The 16,424-nt window shown below is 33.6% G+C and overlaps 4 protein-coding genes across 6 annotated transcripts; 3 read left to right on the top strand and 1 right to left on the bottom strand.

The window, feature by feature from the left end:
* The first annotated feature begins 118 nt into the window (after positions 1–118).
* LOC129898637 (photosystem I reaction center subunit XI, chloroplastic-like) lies at positions 119–1,546 on the top strand. Its single transcript, XM_055973260.1, has 3 exons — positions 119–409; positions 659–884; positions 1,145–1,546. Exons 1-3 carry the CDS (start codon positions 239–241, stop codon positions 1,408–1,410), a joined length of 663 nt encoding a protein of 220 aa, XP_055829235.1. The 5' UTR covers positions 119–238; the 3' UTR covers positions 1,411–1,546.
* A 1,500-nt stretch (positions 1,547–3,046) lies between these two features.
* On the top strand, positions 3,047–5,376 carry LOC129898638 (photosystem I reaction center subunit XI, chloroplastic-like). The gene is made up of 3 exons (XM_055973261.1): positions 3,047–3,282; positions 4,439–4,664; positions 5,009–5,376. The coding sequence occupies exons 1-3, from the start codon at positions 3,121–3,123 to the stop codon at positions 5,272–5,274; spliced, it is 654 nt and encodes a 217-aa protein (XP_055829236.1). The 5' UTR covers positions 3,047–3,120; the 3' UTR covers positions 5,275–5,376.
* Positions 5,377–7,121: 1,745 nt separating this feature from the next.
* Positions 7,122–8,762, top strand: LOC129899085 (uncharacterized). Its single transcript, XM_055973887.1, has 2 exons — positions 7,122–7,176; positions 7,846–8,762. The coding sequence occupies exons 1-2, from the start codon at positions 7,163–7,165 to the stop codon at positions 8,399–8,401; spliced, it is 570 nt and encodes a 189-aa protein (XP_055829862.1). The 5' UTR covers positions 7,122–7,162; the 3' UTR covers positions 8,402–8,762.
* A 100-nt stretch (positions 8,763–8,862) lies between these two features.
* Positions 8,863–13,058, bottom strand: LOC129899083 (probable 3-beta-hydroxysteroid-Delta(8),Delta(7)-isomerase). 3 transcript variants are annotated; one of them, XM_055973884.1, is made up of 5 exons: positions 12,959–13,058; positions 11,448–11,634; positions 10,260–10,406; positions 10,043–10,151; positions 8,863–9,272 (listed from the first exon to the last, which is right to left on the bottom strand). In XM_055973884.1, exons 2-5 carry the CDS (start codon positions 11,593–11,595, stop codon positions 9,011–9,013), a joined length of 666 nt encoding a protein of 221 aa, XP_055829859.1. In that variant the 5' UTR covers positions 11,596–11,634; positions 12,959–13,058; the 3' UTR covers positions 8,863–9,010. The 3 variants fall into 3 exon arrangements, with proteins under 3 accessions (XP_055829859.1, XP_055829861.1, XP_055829860.1); XM_055973886.1 differs by lacking the exon at positions 12,959–13,058 and adding an exon at positions 12,914–12,940; XM_055973885.1 differs by lacking the exon at positions 12,959–13,058 and adding an exon at positions 12,686–12,710.
* Between the last annotated feature and the right edge of the window lie 3,366 nt (positions 13,059–16,424).

The raw sequence follows: 16,424 nt of genomic DNA on the forward strand, positions 1-16,424 counted from the left end.
CAGTAGGAATCATGTAGCATTGATCATCCATTCTTAACCAATGAGGTATGGATAAGGGATAACGTTCTATTAATTTATACCCAATCACAAGCTCCCACGTAAGAGTCATCCACCTTCAGAACCACAAATTTGTGAGCAACAAATTGTCAGCCAGCAAAAAAAATAAAAATTCTCATATTCATGTTTGTATCTTAGTTATATTCCTGTCTGAGCCAAGTGTCTTAACAATATTTGCAAAATGGCTATTGCAGCTTCCACCATGGCCAGCCAGCTGAAGAGCAGCTTTACTTCTTCTTTAACCAGAGGTCACGGTTTTGTTACTCCCAAAGGCATTTCCGGTGCACCTTTCAAGATCTTCCCTTCAACAAGAAAGTCTTGCTTCACCGTCAAGGCTGTCCAAACTGATAAAGTAAGATACCAAATCATCACTCTGCTTATTATCAATCATGTTCTTGATTTTTCAATTGTACTTTCAGAAAATGTCACACATGAAATTTAAACATATGCTTACTTAACTAGTCTTTTAAGGGGAAGTTACACATTTGGTCGATCTATCAGAAATACTTACATCGTTAGTCAATATAAATAATATATTGATTAATTGGATCCAATTTTTTTTCCCCACTAATTCATGTCCTTGTCTTGTTTATTTTGGCAGCCCACTTTCCAAGTGATTCAGCCCCTGAATGGTGATCCTTTCATTGGAAGTCTTGAAACTCCAGTGACCTCAAGTCCATTGATTGCATGGTACCTGTCCAATTTGCCTGCCTACCGGACCGCGGTGAACCCACTTCTCCGAGGAGTAGAAGTGGGCCTAGCCCATGGATTCCTACTTGTCGGGCCATTTGTTAAGGCTGGTCCATTAAGAAACACAGATTATGCAGGTAAAGTCCAATTCATAGTTTCAATTTCACACAGAGAATTTTAAGTTCTATGCACGCGTTAGAAAAATATTTTACACAATCAAGTCACTTATTAGGTAATTACAAGTAAAATCTCTTGATAAACATCAATATTCAATCTGATAAAAATGGTAACTATCCGTCTATCACAAACAAGGATGGAAGGGGGATTCATCTGAACTTCCTTTATCGAAAAATTACACTTCATATATAAGGTCAATTACCCGGCCCATTGTATGCAGGGGGAGCTGGTTCATTGGCAGCAGCAGGACTTGTTGTGATCCTTAGCATGTGTTTGACAATTTATGGAATTTCATCATTCAAAGAAGGAGATCCATCAACAGCACCAGCATTGACATTGACAGGCAGGAAAAAAGTGCCAGACCAATTGCAAACTGCAGATGGATGGGCCAAATTCACAGGTGGATTCTTTTTTGGTGGAATTTCTGGTGTCACTTGGGCTTATTTCCTCCTTTATGTTCTTGATCTTCCTTACTTTGTTAAGTAGATATTTTTATGTTTTCCAATTAATGTTAACTATTTTGAATGTTAAATTGGAAATGAATGTTGTAATTTGAACATCTAAGCTCTTGGAGGAGTGTAATGAATTTTTATATTAAAGAATAGCATATTTGTACATTTAATTCTTGATTCCCATTCTCAGCCCCAGTTCTAGTTTTGTGGTAATAGCCCAACGCATGATGTGTGTTAGGTGCATGTCACAGCTGAAAACTCTATCAAAATCAAATCAAGAAAAATCTAATATTTAAGTGGAGGAAGAGAAATTTGATGCCGCATTATAGTTCAAACTGATTATTGTGCCTCAAATTTTAACTTAAGAAATTGAGGTTGTTTGAATTGGCTTATAAGCTGTTTTCAGATTTTTTTAAAGTGTTTGGCTGACCAACTTAAAGTCATTTTGTGCTTAAAATAAGCCCCAATAAATAGTTGGGTTTATTTGGATGAACTTATTTTAAACAGTTTCTAAGTTGAAAACAGCTTATAAGTAAAAAAAAAAAGTTGGTCTGCACCTACTTTTTTTTTTAACTTATAAATAATTTTATAAGTTGTTTAAAAATAAGTCAATCCAAACAGGCTAATTATATCGAACAATTAGTATGCAGGATGAATGCGCAGAGGATGACCCTCATTTTTTAATCAGAAATCTTAAATACGAGCTCAAAAGTATAAAATGCCTTTCAGGAGGGAGCTCTTTGTCTTCAATAAGAGCTCTATCATCGTAATATCAAATTATTTGACTTAGTTAGCTTCATATATCAATAAAAAGAACAAGGGATGAAAATAATGCCATTTGATGGAGATAATATATCCTCATTTGGTGTAATTTGTGATTCTAAGGAGTTGTTTGGTTGGAGAATAAGTTGTTCCAGGATCATCAGATAAATAATGCCGAAATTACTCAATGGTCTAAAACTGATATTAGAGAGCATATTATAACACATGTATTTCGTTTAAACAGGATAAATTGGAATAGTTTATCTTCAATTTTAACCTTGTTATACTTAAAAACTCTGGAGAAAAGCTTTGAAGGGAAAATGTGTTATTTTGTTGTTTTATTCGGAAAATATTATCCCATATAAGGTGTGGTATCCAAATAATATCACAATTGTGTTACTAACATTGCTATTCCGGAATTATAAAATTATAGTACCAAATATGGGGATAAATACATTGTCAAAATTTATTCGGGATTATAATCTTTATCCAACCACCCACTTTTGATTTTTGATAACAGTGATGTCCGAATTAATTTTTGTACATCTCGATTAATTTCACGGAATATCTGTTATCTATCTCCAACAACATACACCATTTAACTCCATCCACTAAAGTTATGATAGATGGGAGAAATCACCTAATATATTTTATTTTTAATGTAATTTAAACCTGAGAGATCATGCCCTCGACCCCTAAAAGTTAAATTATTTAATTAATTTGGCATAAAGATCGCATACGTTTTTTTTGGGACAATGGAGTCAACTACCAATGATCCATTCTTGACCAATGCGGTTAGGATAAGAGATAATGTTTCAAAACTGATCAATAAGAAGCTCCCACGTAAGAGTTTCATCTACCCTGAGAACCACCAATCTGTAACCCAAAAAGATTTTCTTTGCCAGTCATTAACAGGACTTTTGTTATATTCTTACTAACTCATCAAACAAACAAGCACTACTGCCAAACAATATTTCCAAAAATGGCTACTGCAATGGCCAGCCAGCTGAAGAGTAGCTTTACTTCGTCTTTAACCAGAGTTCACGGCCTTGTTACTCCCAAAGGCATTTCTGGTGCACCTTTTAAGATCTTTCCTTCAACAAGAAAGTCTTGCTTCACCATTAAGGCCGTCCAAGCCGATAAAGTAAGATACCTAATCATCACTCTTCTTTTTTATCAAGTTTTTGAATTTTATTACTTTTTTCGGAGATAATTATGATGTTCGAATTAACTTGTGTGCGCCTTGACTGATTCAATGGGGTTGGAATTGGTGGATTTTATATTTCTGTAAAAGATTTACTTTGTATGTTCAATAATCTATTTAGAACCTAGTAGCCAAAATAAGTTATTGTTTAGATCCAATAAATTTAAAAGACATAATACATAAATATGCCGTCTCATTTCACATTTATGTCCTTCAATTTTGGGTGTGCACAAGTAAGCACTTAAACTTGTATAAAATTGAACAAGTAGACACATATGTCCTATGTGGCACAATACACATAGGACGCCACGTAGGATACAACTTTGCCATTTAGGACGAATGTGTCTATTTATTTAAGTTTTAGATAGTTAAAGTGCTTACTTGTGCATTAGTAAAGTTAGAGGTCATAGCTGCCAGCTAAAGCCAAGTTAAGGGTCATATTTATGCATTATTACAATTTAAAACATGTGATATGTATCCAGTAATTCTGTTCACCGAAGCTTGGATAAATAGAAAAAAAATCAAATGCACTCGATAGTTGCACTTGTTCTGGATCTTCGTCCTGCCAATCCTCCCGTCAAGGTGAGAGCTCTTGGCTGGATTAAAAAAAATCCCCTTAGAAGCCCATGTATATTAGTCAAACATGTGACTTGCACAGGGCCGATTGCTCTTTGCTGTCAAACGAAAAGTTGTCACCTAATTTGGATTTCAGTGTTTTCTTTAGATAAGTGACGGAGCTAAAAATTCTATTTAGAAATCTTGAAAGGTTGTTAAAATGTTACCCCTAGAATTCAAACTTGCAATCTAAAACTAACTTCTTTCTATCACTTTTTGCCACTACATAAAAAGTTTCTCTTGTGTAGAGGAGATTCAGAAATTTTAAATTTTTTTGGCTAGTGACAGAGCAAGGAATCCTAAAAGGGGATTGGAAAAAAATACTCAAATGACATACCTTAAGCTTCTCTTATATGAAAAAAAAAATCTAACAAAATGTAAATAAATTTGTTTGTATATATAATTTTGGTTTATTGGATCTGATTATTTCTCTATAACTGTCCTTTGCTTTGTTTTGTTTTCATTTTTCTTTATTTTGCAGCCTACTTTCCAAGTAATTCAGCCTCTAAATGGTGATCCTTTCATTGGAAGTCTTGAAACTCCAGTGACCTCAAGTCCATTGATTGCATGGTACCTGTCCAACTTGCCTGCCTACCGGACCGCGGTGAACCCACTTCTCCGAGGAGTAGAAGTGGGCCTAGCCCATGGATTCCTACTTGTCGGGCCATTTGTTAAGGCTGGTCCATTAAGAAACACAGCTTATGCAGGTAGAGTCCAATCCATAGTTTCAAATTTCACTCATAGAATTTTAAGTTCTATGCACGCGTTGAAAAATATTTTACACAATCAGGTCACTTATTAGGTAATTACAAGTAAAATCTCTTGATAGACATCAATTTTCAATCTGATAAAAATGGTAACTAACCTTCTATCACAAACAAAGACGGAAGGGGGATTCATCTTAACCTTCTTCATCGAAAAATTACACTTCATATATAAGGTAAGACTGCGTACAATAGACCCTTGTGGTCAGACCCTTCCCCTGACCCTGCGCATAGTGCACCGGGCTACCCCATTATATAAGGTCAATTACCCAGCCCATTGTATGCAGGGGGAGCTGGTTCATTGGCAGCAGCAGGACTTGTTGTGATCCTTAGCATGTGTTTGACAATTTATGGAATATCATCATTCAAAGAAGGAGATCCATCAACAGCACCAGCATTAACATTGACTGGCAGGAAAAAAGTGCCAGACCAATTGCAGACTGCAGAGGGATGGGCTAAGTTCACTGGTGGATTCTTTTTTGGTGGAATTTCTGGTGTCACTTGGGCTTATTTCCTCCTTTATGTTCTTGATCTTCCTTACTTTGTTAAGTAGATATTTTTATGTTTTCCAATTAATGTTAACTATTTTGAATATGAAACTTGTATATTGAACCACTAAGCTCTTCCAGGAGTGCAATTTAACTTCTTGTCTTTATCTTCCAAGTTACTACTAAATGACTTGATAAGATAAAAAATTCTTACATTATCAGTGTGTATAGAACTTAAAACCATCCTATAAAGAAATCGAGATGATTGGACACATTCTATATTATAAGTGCCAATGTGAGGAGCTTAGTCATTTCCCTAAGCTCCTCACATGGTAATTTGTAGAATGTTTTAAATGTTTTATTTTGTGCTATGATAAACTAATCAATCATTTTCATTATTTATATTTACTAGTTTTATTTTAATTTATTTCATACTTTAATTTTTAATATATTATATATTTAAATTATTAAATAAATTGTGATAATTAACAACTTAAAATATTTTAAAATTTTGAGTGACTCTCAAAATTTTACATATGCCTCATAAATTGAGGTATATGGAGTAACATATATTATTTTAAATTACATAAAAAAAAGTAATGTAAATCACAATAATTAACAACTTAAACTATTTAAAAATCAAAAGATAACCACATAAATTGAGACAAATGAAGTAACATAGATTGGACTGCCTAGGATCAGTAAGAGAATTGTCTGATTTGTCCTTCTGCTTCAATTTCCTCTATTTATATTTAGTACCTTCTCCGCATTAATATATTTGCTTACTTTCGTTTTAAGTATGTTATATATTTTAAAATTACAAAAAAATAGTATTAGAAATCACAATAATTAACAATTTAAAATATTTTTAAAATATATTAAAAAATTTGGTTGACTCTCGAAATTTCATATGTGCTCCTATAAATTGGGACAGAGAGTAACATATATTATTTGAAATTTACATAAAAGTACTATAAACAATAATTAACCATTCAAAATATTTAAAAATCATATAAAAAATTGGTTGACGATCCTAATTTTATTTAGGGAAACTTACAGAGATATACTATATTAAAAAAATATTTACAATTTATAGAAATAACATTTTTATTTTTGCTGAACACTTATAATATAATTTTAATGCATATTACAAAAAACAATTTATAAAACACATATAATACAAATTTTATTGATAGGTAATACATTTATCACACACTTTAATGCAATTGTAATACATTGTGTAGATTTTTTACTAAGCAAACATAATATATTTTTAAAACACTTATAATACATTTATATTACATAGATAATTCACTTTTAATACATAGTGTAAATTTATCATAGTATTGCATGTATTGCTATAAATGGTACTAAATAAAAAATATCACTAAAATCAGTTATTATTTATTAAAAAGTAATCTTTTAAGTAATTTTTTCTTTCATCTATGCCACATAAATTGAGACAGATAAAGTAACATATATTGAATCTGTACATGTATCTAGTACAAGAATAATCGAAAAATTTTATATGGTACAAATTTTTTGAAATGATTGACCAAACGGAACCATTAACACCCTTAGTTTTATATTATCAATTTCCTGAGTCTCAACGCAAAAATATCCTTTTAAGGGGAGTCATCATATAACTAAAAAAATATTTGTAAAGAACGATTGAATTGAACTCGTAAATAATGCAGATCTCTTCCCTTTTCTTTAGAATATTATCTTTAATTGCAACTCACTCTATTCAAATTCTATCATTGCCTTTTAAATCCAAAAAATGAACAGTTCAACAAAATATTTTTTTCTCTCTCCATGCAAATCATGCATTAAAATACTTTACCTCCAAATTAAGGATACACATGTATAAGACTTCAAAGTAAAACAACTTAGCTAGGCAACATTCCTAGACAACAAATAATAACTACTCATTTAAGCTTTAGAGGCACAGCCATGGCACCTCCAGGGTATGTAGATTACATTTTTAAATCATTGTAAAGAATATTTATGAATTATGTTACTTATAAAGCAAGTGCAAGATCTGTTTATAACAAATATTTGCTGGTTATCGACAGAAAATTACGAGTTACGATCAGTTAAATTGGAGTGATAGAACTGCTAGTATATGTATAATTTGAATCCTTCATTTTTTTTAGATATCTTAATGTGTTGGCTTTCATATTGGTGTAAGCATAACCTATGTGTATCGCGTTTCCCAAAATTGGTCCAGACATATTCAATATGCTATACATTTCAACCAAAGGTCTATGGTTTTGGACAATTTTCGTCTCATGAGTTAACTTTTGGAGTTGAGATCAACCAAATGTCTATTTTCTAATCATTATAGAGTTAGACTCATCCCTATTACTGTGTTTCCCAATATTGGACTTCATGTCATGTTATGCTCCAGTCTTAGAATGACTAGGCGTTAAGGGAATGAATTGTTGTCTCCTTATATGTATAATCTAGGGAATCTTAATAGATCAGTTGGTTGGCTACCTGAACTTTCACCTTGTTAGTGAGAGTTCGATTCCCTACATTGAAATCCCCTCCCTGATTTCTCCTTCCTGTGCCCCTATTTTTTTTTCTTTTCTTAAAACCTATATGTATATAATCTTGCTTTTGCCATTTGCCAGAAACTCAGGCAGCAGTGGCAAGACCAGTGTGGTGGTGACAGCCCTAGACGGAGTCATAAATGTGAACTCACTCTTTACCATTGCCATCTTTGTGGGACTATCTCTTGCATCACCAGGCCAAAAGAGTCTCAACAGTAGTGAGCGTTGTCAGCCAGGGATTCTAACAGTAAAACAACTAGTAATCTTCGAGGTGCTTTCGTTCAGTTTCTTTCTTTTCTCATCACTAGTCGCACAGGCCATAAAACTCTCCCTCAATCTTCTCAATAGTGAAGATTTGGCTCATGGTTTCAGTGTTGTTGTCAATGTAACACTCCTCAGAACAGGAATGTTGATGACAGCCATCTCCTCTGTTATGGGGTGCTTGTTTCTCATGGTTTCTATGTTGAATGTGATTGAGATCAAGACTGGGATGCTATTCTGTGGAGCTAAATCTACTATTATAGCAGTTACTTTCCTCATAGTCCTCGTTTCTTCTGGTATTTTGGTGTATATTTCTGCTGCATGGTATGCATTTATCCACGCAAGCTTCCACCCCCATGAAAACAGGACTGCTTGATAGTTATTGTCAAGCTCTCCAGTTCAATCAAATCCTATTTTGTTTTCTTATTACAGCGGTGTTTGGATTAGTTTGTGTGCACTTCAACTATTCATCTCTATTGTCAAGCTCTCCAGTTCAATCTTTTGTAATTGTTTGGGTGATGGACAGGAAAGACCACACTGGAAAATCATATGGAAGATTTTCCTTCTTGTGTAAGATATAAAATATAGTAGCTATATATAGTTAATTTATCGCACCAATGCATAGTGCAGTGTCTTATATTTAATTTTTAAGTAATAATCTTCAGATTTTATTTGTTGTTGCAAGTTGCGGAAATGCAGAATTTATTTTGGCATCATACCATTTTTTAATCTTTTCTTTCATGCAACCTGGTAGTGTTAGTATACAAGACGCTGAACTAAGAAATATAGACGGAGAACAGAGAGATAAAATGACATTTTTCAGGAGGAATAAGCAGATTTCTAGAACAAATTATCTGAATAATATTCCAGCATTGTTTCTAATGCAGCCAATTAAGCTCAACAACCATAAAAAGAAATTCAAGAGAAGAAAATCCTGACAATGTTATTCAGTTGAGGCTTTTGGATATCAATGTTAAGAATCACCTCAGCGGGTCTTGGTCTTCTGCTCGTGGACCTTGACAGCAGCACATATTTTCTTCCAGCAGTGGATCACTATGAGAGTTGGTATCCAAACCCAGAAATGATTTGCAAAGACATAGTAAGCGTAGTAATAGAAGGGGCTTGTAGAAAAATTATCGCCATCCAGGATAGCTGTTATGAAGTACATAGCTGTGCCATAGAGCTGACCCAAACAGATGGCTAGCTGAAGTACGTGCCTGTATGACTTCTTAGATGCTATAGCATACCTGCAAATGGTAAAAGCAAAGTGAGGTTTACAGAAGCAAACTTGAATACATGTTTCTGTCCCGTCCATATACTTCTACGAATAGTTTGGTTGAAAAGATTAGTCAAAATGATCCCCAACATCAAATTCCACATACAATATTTGGTTGAAGCGGAGGCAAAAAATTTCTTCCTAACTGTCCAAAGCCTTGGTGGACAGAGTTCCCGGTACATGAGCTAATGAGAAGTAGGAGGCACATGAGGTGCGTGCAAACAGACTCGAACACCATGATTATCCAAAAATCCGCATAATTAAATGCAACATTTGGATGGTTGTATAAGAACAAATAATCCCCAATGAACTAATGTAGAGTTTGGTTGGCGCTATCAAAAAATACTGACATTAAACTATATGAGAATTCACATGTTATTTTATGAGGGATAAAGTGTGGAATAAGACTAGTTAATTAGCATTACGGGGATAAAATATTTGAGGACAAAAATACCCTTAAAGTAATGCTTACATTATATTCCTTGTATTATTACTTTCTCAAATTTGTATTCCCTGTATTATTATTATTAGTATTAGTTGACAAGTCATTCCTTGTACAATTATTGTATAATCAATACTCACTGCATAACAACCCTTCATTGTTATTTCCCGCATAATAAACTGTACATTATAGTCCATTCATAACTAGCATGTGAACAAGCAACCGATTGGGATAAGCACATTTATTCAGACAGTCCCATGGTGCACGACAAGTTAATATCTCTTGAGAATGATACTTACACTGCAAGAAGGCATGCTGGCCCCTCTATGACAGATGTGATCCCTTCAACACTAACAACGCCAGAATCCCGCCCTACATATCTTGAATCACCTTTGCTGTATTCTTTCCCTGCAATATTTTGTTCGTGTTAGTACATTTATAGGTCAAATTAGAAAATTATCCTAATACAAATTAACTGTTCTTGTTTGCAAGAAGACTTGCTAAATTGAGACTTACAGAGTTCAGCAAGGTAAACAGGAGTAGTCTTTTGGTAGAAATCTGGAGTAAAAACAAAATACCCCTCAACGACCATGTGGGTTAGGCCCGTGAAAATCCACCAGCACATGAGCACCCTGTCAGTCTTTGAAATTTTAGGAACAAACCCTAGCAAGTAAAAGATGGAGAAATGAAGTTAGAAAACGAGACGGGGCCACATGGAGAACGAAAAAGATGAGCTTAGAATATAGAAATTTATAACATTAAAGCAGCTGAAAATTTTGAACTAGTATAGAACTTGTAGAGATAGAAATCATTGAACCTCATTTCAACATGATAGTAATTTCTGTCCCATCATTTATCATTCACTACTATACAATGAGTACATGAAACTAACACTTAGGGAATGCATGAGCTTAATTGAAGAGTGAAATAATGGTCAAGACTTCTTAAAGTCCTGGCTGAGGCATAGGTTAAGCTGTACAACTTGATGTTTAGGGTTCAATATCTTCTTTAATCCCATTCACAAGTCAGTCAAGTTGTGGGTTAACATTAACATCAAACTAGATTCTCTTTTCTCTCTCTTTACTTTCACTTGTAAGTGATACTTTTGGAAGCATTATCTATGGAAATTATATCTCTAAAGGGAAAACTGCCAAAAATAGTGATCCAACTAGGACTTAAGACACCCAACATATGGAGCTGGAAGCACAATTTTGCAGTAAATATGTTACAGTCTGAACAATTAAATGTTTGGTCAAGGCTGCATCAATTGCCAGAATACCCTTTCATACTCAATTCGGAAACAACCTCTCTACCTCACAAGGTAGGGGTAAGGTCTGCGCACACACTACCCCTTCCCAGAATCCCATTGGGTATGTTGTTGCAAAGTGAACTGCCTGCAACAACAACATACCCAGTGTAATCCCACAAGTGGGGTATGGAGAGGGTAAGATATACGCATACCTTCTCCCAACCATTGTGGGGTAGAGAGGCTGCTTTCAATAGACCCTTGGCTCAAAAGAAGTGTAATCAAAGCAGGATTGAAAGGAAAATAATGTCTGGCAAAATAGCAAGATAAACAAAGCACATGAAGCAACGTGTAGTACTAAAAATGAAGAATAAGATACTAAGCGAATGCTAAATAGTACTACTAAATAAGGAGAAGAGGAGACTAAATAATTAATGCAATAATCATTGAATAATTACCTGAGATTATCCACATGAACAAAACAACCAGGAAGGATGAGACGCCATACACACCAACAATTTCTGACTGTGAGAGGAATAGGGGAACAAAACCAGGCAATTTTAAATCATGCGGAACATAGGGGTGAGCTGCTCCTTGGCTTGCCATTTTTTCTCAGTGCCTGACTTGAGGACCCTTTCCTGTAATCTGCAATTCACAGAAAGAACAGAGTCCATACATTAGAGAAGGTGTTACTCAAATGATCTACTCCACGTTTTTCACATTCTTATCTTACTTTACTTTTAAAGATTAGTTGAACTCTAATTCGACGATCTATTCAAAAATTAGAGGAGGAAACTGCCCTACAGCTATTACACTTTTTAAGGAAACAGGGCACAAAAGGCAAATACACGTATCCTAGACAATATTTTCCTAATGAAGTTATTGGACAACACTTCTCATGGAATTTTTTTTACATCAAAAGGATTCAATTATAGCATAAAAAATCTTCCTTCACAAATATCGCAACTCTTGATCCACATACTTGCTCCAAACAACACTTAAAAGATTATGTTCAATAACTAAGAAATTTCATCAAACTCCTAAAGAAAAACATTATTTAACAATTATAGCCTGTTGGACCAAACTTCTAAAAACAACTCAATTTGAAAACTTTTAGAAAGAAGCAGTTTGCGTTTGGCCAATCAATTTAAAAAACACTTTTTGAGCCGCAATTAGTGTCTGACCAAGTTTTCTAAAAGCACTTCTAAGTTTATTTTTCTCAAAAGTATTTTAAGGGAAAAACAATTTGTTTTAGCTTATGAAAAACAGCTCTTTACTCCTCAAAAACACCTATTTTCTCCCAAAAAGCTTGGCCAAACACCTCACTTTTTTGAAATACGCGCGTCTGACCTCCCAAAAGCCCAGTCAAACAAGCTATTAACATCAATCCTTAATAAATATTTTCCAATCACCAACCAAGCACCTGAAAACTTTTCCAGGAAATAATTTTCAAAACATTTCCATTAATACCAAACACAACAAGGTCTCTAAATCAGGAAAAGTAATGCTTGTAAAAAGTTAAAAAGAATAAGCAAATTTTTCAAAAGGAACAAAAAACAACGCCGAGTAGTATCTAAAGATGAAAATTGAGGTCAAAATCTCAAAAATTCCAAGTAACACACAATGACAGAAAACTAGATCCCTTTTTTACTTTCAAGCAAATGTAGCACAAAACAGAAGTACAAACAAAACATACCAGTAATTACCCTAAAGGAAGAGACTTTCACACTTCTCAGCCACTTTTATTTACATATAAACATTATAATAACAATTAAATCCAAAATATACATAATTCTTCCAAAACATGCATATAAAGACATGAGCTTTATCACCCCATTAGGGTAAATCATTAAAATAACTCAAAAAAAATCAATTAAAGAACACAAAATTACAAATGGGTAAAATAGAGGAAAAGGGTATTCACAGAAAACTCTTAAGAACGTTTCAGATTGAGTGAGAGTTGACTAACCGGCTATTGAAAAAGAAAAGGGAGAGAGTAGAGAAACTTCAAGATTAGAGCACTGAAATACAATGAGCAAGATTTGGAGTCACGTGAGAAAGGCACGTGACACTGACAGGTCTGTTTGGCTTGTACTGCAAATTATTTTTGTAGAAAAATATTATATTCAAAATTCAAGATCCACTATTTTAATGTCTTTGGCCCTAAGTTTTCAAATATTTTTGGGATAAATTTTAATAAAGTTTTATCATGCGTTTAGTCATAAATTTTTTTAAATTTTGATGAAATTTTAAAAAATATTATTTTATTTCTGTAAGTTCTAAAAATTATTTAAAATACCCATAAGTATATGTTATCATTTTATAATGAACACGTTCCGTTAAAAAAAAACTTATAACATAATTGATAACAATCAATAACAAAATAACAATATAGGCAAGAGCAATACATTAATCGAATTAAAAATAAATTATTTTTTCCCCAGTCTTATCACTTAAACTATTCTTTTCCAGAGGAGATAATAACAAACTATTATTTTATAAAATCTTCCCACATTCTATGAATAATCTCTTTTCGGCAAGCTTTCATTTCTAGATCAGATGATTGAGAAGGCGAAGCAATATTGTTACTTTGAGTTGATTGTTCATCATTTTTATGAACGATCATATCATTACTTTCATATTCAGTGAATATTCCATCACTGCTTTGATTTTCACGCAAAAAATTATGTAACACAACACAAACAACTACTATTTTCACCTGTATGTCTAAGTCATAGTTGTTAATGCATGTCGTAATATTCTGAATCGACTTTTTCACGCACCAAATATTTTTTCAATTACATTATGCAAAGAGGTATTTCTATAGTTAAATAACTCTTTGTCATTCTTAGGCTCTCTTTCACTTCCCTTGTAGTTTTGCAAATGATATCGCATTCCTTTAATAGAAATATGATTGTTGGCTCATTGAGAAAAAATTCATTAAAGAGGGTCGGTGGATATTTTTATATATAAGTTTTATTTGAGAGAGATTAATGGTATTGATTGATCATATTAATGGAGTAAGTTGGTATATAAATATTTAGTTGGAATTAATAAACGATTTGTGTTTTTATAAAATATAAAAGTTTGGGGTTATTTTTAAATTTTTAAAACTTCTCAAGTTGTAGATTTTTTTAGAACTTGGGAACTTGGAGATTTTACCAAATATATTTGCCAAGTAATGGCAAATTGTATGGACAAACACAAGTTCCCAAATATTTTTCAAGTTTTTCTTAAAAACTACTTAGGACCAAACACTCACAAAATCTTTGCACAAAAAAGGTAATATGAATTATATCGAGTTCAGTAATTTTAATTTAAATCTTGTATTATTTAAAAAACTAAATATATACAAATTATTAAAATTCGTATTTCGCCTGCTAAAATCTACTAGCTGTGTGGTTTCCCACTAATAATGTGTTTTATTTGTGATTTGCAAAATCTAAAAAAAGTGACTTGTGTGGTCATGGTTTTTTGGACATGCGTTATTATTTATTATTACGTAGTACAACTTTCATATGTCTTTAGGGGGCCACCCAAAGGAACTAGTATTCTGACATTGGGGTGCTGCATGTTTGCAAATGTCTTGATAAAAATATCTCGTGTTTAATATATATAGAGAGAGGGGTGCTAGCGTGAGACGATTCATTAATTAATTTAACTCTATGCCTTAATATTATATGTATAAATATGATCTGTTTAGAGAACGGCTAGGGCTAGAGAGATTCTTTACATACTTTAAACAGAATATTTAAATAGAATTCAAATCATGGTTATAGTCGAATTGCAATCATTAAAATTTTATCAAGGTCTCACCTATCACGACATTGATTCAATTGATTTAGAATGAATTTATTTCACATTTGGTTGAAATAAAATAGTGGAATAACTTATTTCAATGCTAGTAATACCGAGTTATAGTTTTATTTTTATCTTAGGATAACTTTTGTCACGCCCCGGAGGGTACCCTAGACGTGACCGGCACTCGAAAGTCATTTCTGGCCTTCAAGCGAACCACTTGGTCCAGTCACACTTCCATTTAGTCACATTCTATCAGCGGAAAACTCAATCATAAGGGTACTATTCCTAATTTAGGGTCAAAGGCCAAACAAATACCAAATCAATAACTAGATTGAATAAAACTAGACAAAAAGAGCAATCCAACACTTCCACACTCTAGTCTATGAAGCCTCTATCAACAATCCAAGAGTTGCCAATGACAAGCCCATGGCTACCAACGATCAAAATAAAGGAAACAAAACAAAGCTATAAAGATAATCTCGGTATCCTCCGAAAACTGGGAGGACTCACCAACTAGCTGGAAGTGAATAGATCTTCAACGGTGCGTCGGTTGATGATCTCTAGTACCTGTCTCTGCATCATTAAACGATGCAGGCCAAATGACGTCAGTACATGAAATGTACGAGTATGTAAAATGTTCGAATGAAACAACATCAAGGAAGAATTAAATCAACTCGGGAGAAAGATAACCCAATCAAATGTCCTAAGTCTAAACAAGAATATGGTTTAGACGGGATCAATCACATACAATTCAACCTAATCCGACTCATAGTACTATCAAGACCTATATGAGAGTTTCTCTTATCCGACAACCATCACTTATGAGCCAGTGATATTACAACAAGCCGACGTTGTTGCCATGTCCGTTCATACCTTGCCAGGGTATGAACAAATCAATCAATCATGGATCCAATCCAACCAAGTCCTATTATGTCAGGACAATAATTTGGGAAGCATCCGACTTTAACGGTTCAATCCCCTCCTACGTTTGGCGACGTAGTTATTGGATTCGAGTTATTACTTACTCTTACTCAATTCGGTGCTCGATACTCCTCCCAAACTCAATGCTCATAAAACTCCATTCAATCAACTCAATCAAATCATATTGACAAGTCTCATTTGGAACCTTGTCAATCCATCAATTCTATCACAATCGAACCTCTTCCAATCATACTATCCGATCAATCCCAATCATATCTTTCAAGAGTAATTTAGATATACATTTATGACAACTTGTAATCCTATCCAATCATTTCTCCATTCATTTAACAAATCTTTTCGGGACTCATCAAAACTCCAAGGTTCTAAATCAACAATTTAGGGTGAACACCATATTTGAGAAAATTAACATATTTAAAATAGTCAACATAATATGTTCAACAACTCATATCAATCAACTCATACCAATATGAGGAAATTATCAATTTCATGACTCAACAACATCACATAACAAAAATTAAGTTAATAGGTGAAAAAGACTCATTTGGACATAAGCCTATCAAGGAACTCCATTCTTATGAACATTTAATCTCAAAGAAGATGTAGGGCACATGGGTGGACTCAACCCATGCTTTGGGTAGCCTTACATACCTTGGTGAAGACTTTGAAGAAACCTTGATGTTAGGTCTTCAATG

This window comes from Solanum dulcamara, chromosome 8 (assembly GCF_947179165.1).
Source record: "Solanum dulcamara chromosome 8, daSolDulc1.2, whole genome shotgun sequence".
Lineage (NCBI taxonomy): Eukaryota > Viridiplantae > Streptophyta > Magnoliopsida > Solanales > Solanaceae > Solanum > Solanum dulcamara.

Coding starts and splice junctions, on each gene's coding strand:
- LOC129898637 (XM_055973260.1), top strand. CDS start 239: ATGGCTATTGCAGCTTCCACCATGGCCAGCCAGCTGAAGAGCAGCTTT. Junction 410..658: donor AGGCTGTCCAAACTGATAAA/GTAAGATACCAA, acceptor TTATTTTGGCAG/CCCACTTTCCAAGTGATTCA. Junction 885..1,144: donor AAGAAACACAGATTATGCAG/GTAAAGTCCAAT, acceptor CATTGTATGCAG/GGGGAGCTGGTTCATTGGCA.
- LOC129898638 (XM_055973261.1), top strand. CDS start 3,121: ATGGCTACTGCAATGGCCAGCCAGCTGAAGAGTAGCTTTACTTCGTCT. Junction 3,283..4,438: donor AGGCCGTCCAAGCCGATAAA/GTAAGATACCTA, acceptor TTTATTTTGCAG/CCTACTTTCCAAGTAATTCA. Junction 4,665..5,008: donor AAGAAACACAGCTTATGCAG/GTAGAGTCCAAT, acceptor CATTGTATGCAG/GGGGAGCTGGTTCATTGGCA.
- LOC129899083 (XM_055973884.1), bottom strand. CDS start 11,595: ATGGCAAGCCAAGGAGCAGCTCACCCCTATGTTCCGCATGATTTAAAA. Junction 10,407..11,447: donor GTTCATGTGGATAATCTCAG/GTAATTATTCAA, acceptor TTTACTTGCTAG/GGTTTGTTCCTAAAATTTCA. Junction 10,152..10,259: donor TGTTTACCTTGCTGAACTCT/GTAAGTCTCAAT, acceptor AAAATATTGCAG/GGAAAGAATACAGCAAAGGT.